This window comes from Condylura cristata, unplaced genomic scaffold (genome assembly GCF_000260355.1).
Source record: "Condylura cristata isolate star-nosed mole 26May11 unplaced genomic scaffold, ConCri1.0 scaffold00006, whole genome shotgun sequence".
Classification (NCBI taxonomy): domain Eukaryota; kingdom Metazoa; phylum Chordata; class Mammalia; order Eulipotyphla; family Talpidae; genus Condylura; species Condylura cristata.
In genome coordinates this window covers 252,302-252,967 of record NW_004567107.1, presented here as the reverse complement: position 1 = coordinate 252,967, position 666 = coordinate 252,302, and the positions used below count along the sequence as shown (strand labels likewise).

At 74.2% G+C, this 666-nt stretch overlaps 2 protein-coding genes across 2 annotated transcripts in view; one reads left to right on the top strand and one right to left on the bottom strand.

Moving 5' to 3' along the window:
- NDOR1 (NADPH dependent diflavin oxidoreductase 1) overlaps positions 1-603 on the top strand; it is a 4,506-nt gene extending 3,903 nt beyond the window's left edge. The window contains exons 6-7 of the mRNA XM_012721154.1: positions 1-115; positions 188-603. Of these exons, the coding sequence (XP_012576608.1) occupies positions 1-115; positions 188-332 (260 nt within the window). The 3' untranslated portion in view covers positions 333-603. The remainder of the gene's footprint in view (positions 116-187) is intronic.
- RNF208 (ring finger protein 208) overlaps positions 596-666 on the bottom strand; it is a 3,078-nt gene continuing 3,007 nt past the window's right edge. The window contains exon 2 of the mRNA XM_004677805.2: positions 596-647. Coding sequence (XP_004677862.1) covers positions 596-647 — 52 coding nt within the window. The remainder of the gene's footprint in view (positions 648-666) is intronic.

The following is a 666-nucleotide window of genomic DNA, read 5'->3' as shown; positions in this document are numbered from 1 at the left end:
ACCGCCTCGCCCGCCCGCAGGCACAGAAGGTGTACGTGCAGCACCGGCTGCGGGAGCACGGAGCCCTGGTGTGGCAGCTGCTGGACGGCCAGGGCGCCCACCTCTACCTGGCAGGGTGAGCCGCGGGCCCGCCGGCGTGGGGTGCCGCCCCCGGGCCCCGGGCCTGAGCCCCTGTCTGTCCCTCCAGCAACGCCAAGGACATGCCCGCGGGTGTGTCGGAAGCCCTGACGGCCATCTTCCAGGAGCAGGGCGGGCTCTCCGGCCCCGAAGCAGCCGCCTACCTAGCCAGGCTCCAGCGGACACGGCGTTTCCAGGCCGAGACGTGGGCCTGAGGTCGGTCCTGCTGGCGCCGGCCACTGGGACCCCGCCCTCGGCGCCCAGCAGCAGAGCGGCCAGCGCCCGGCGCTCCAGCCCACCTGGCCCCCCCAGCCCCACCCCGTCCCAGCCTTGCGTGGCCTGACGGGGCCGCGGGACCAGTGAGCCCCCTGGGGTTGGGGTGCAGGGGCCCGGGAGGGCTGATGCTCCCCTCAGTCTCCTGCATCTCTGCCCCCAAGCGCAGGGGTGCGGAGCAGCAGGAACCTCGCAGCAATAAACATTACTCCGCAGCCCGCCTGGTGGCGCCTCCTGGCCGCACTCGCTGGGGACAACTGGGGACGGCCGCAGCCG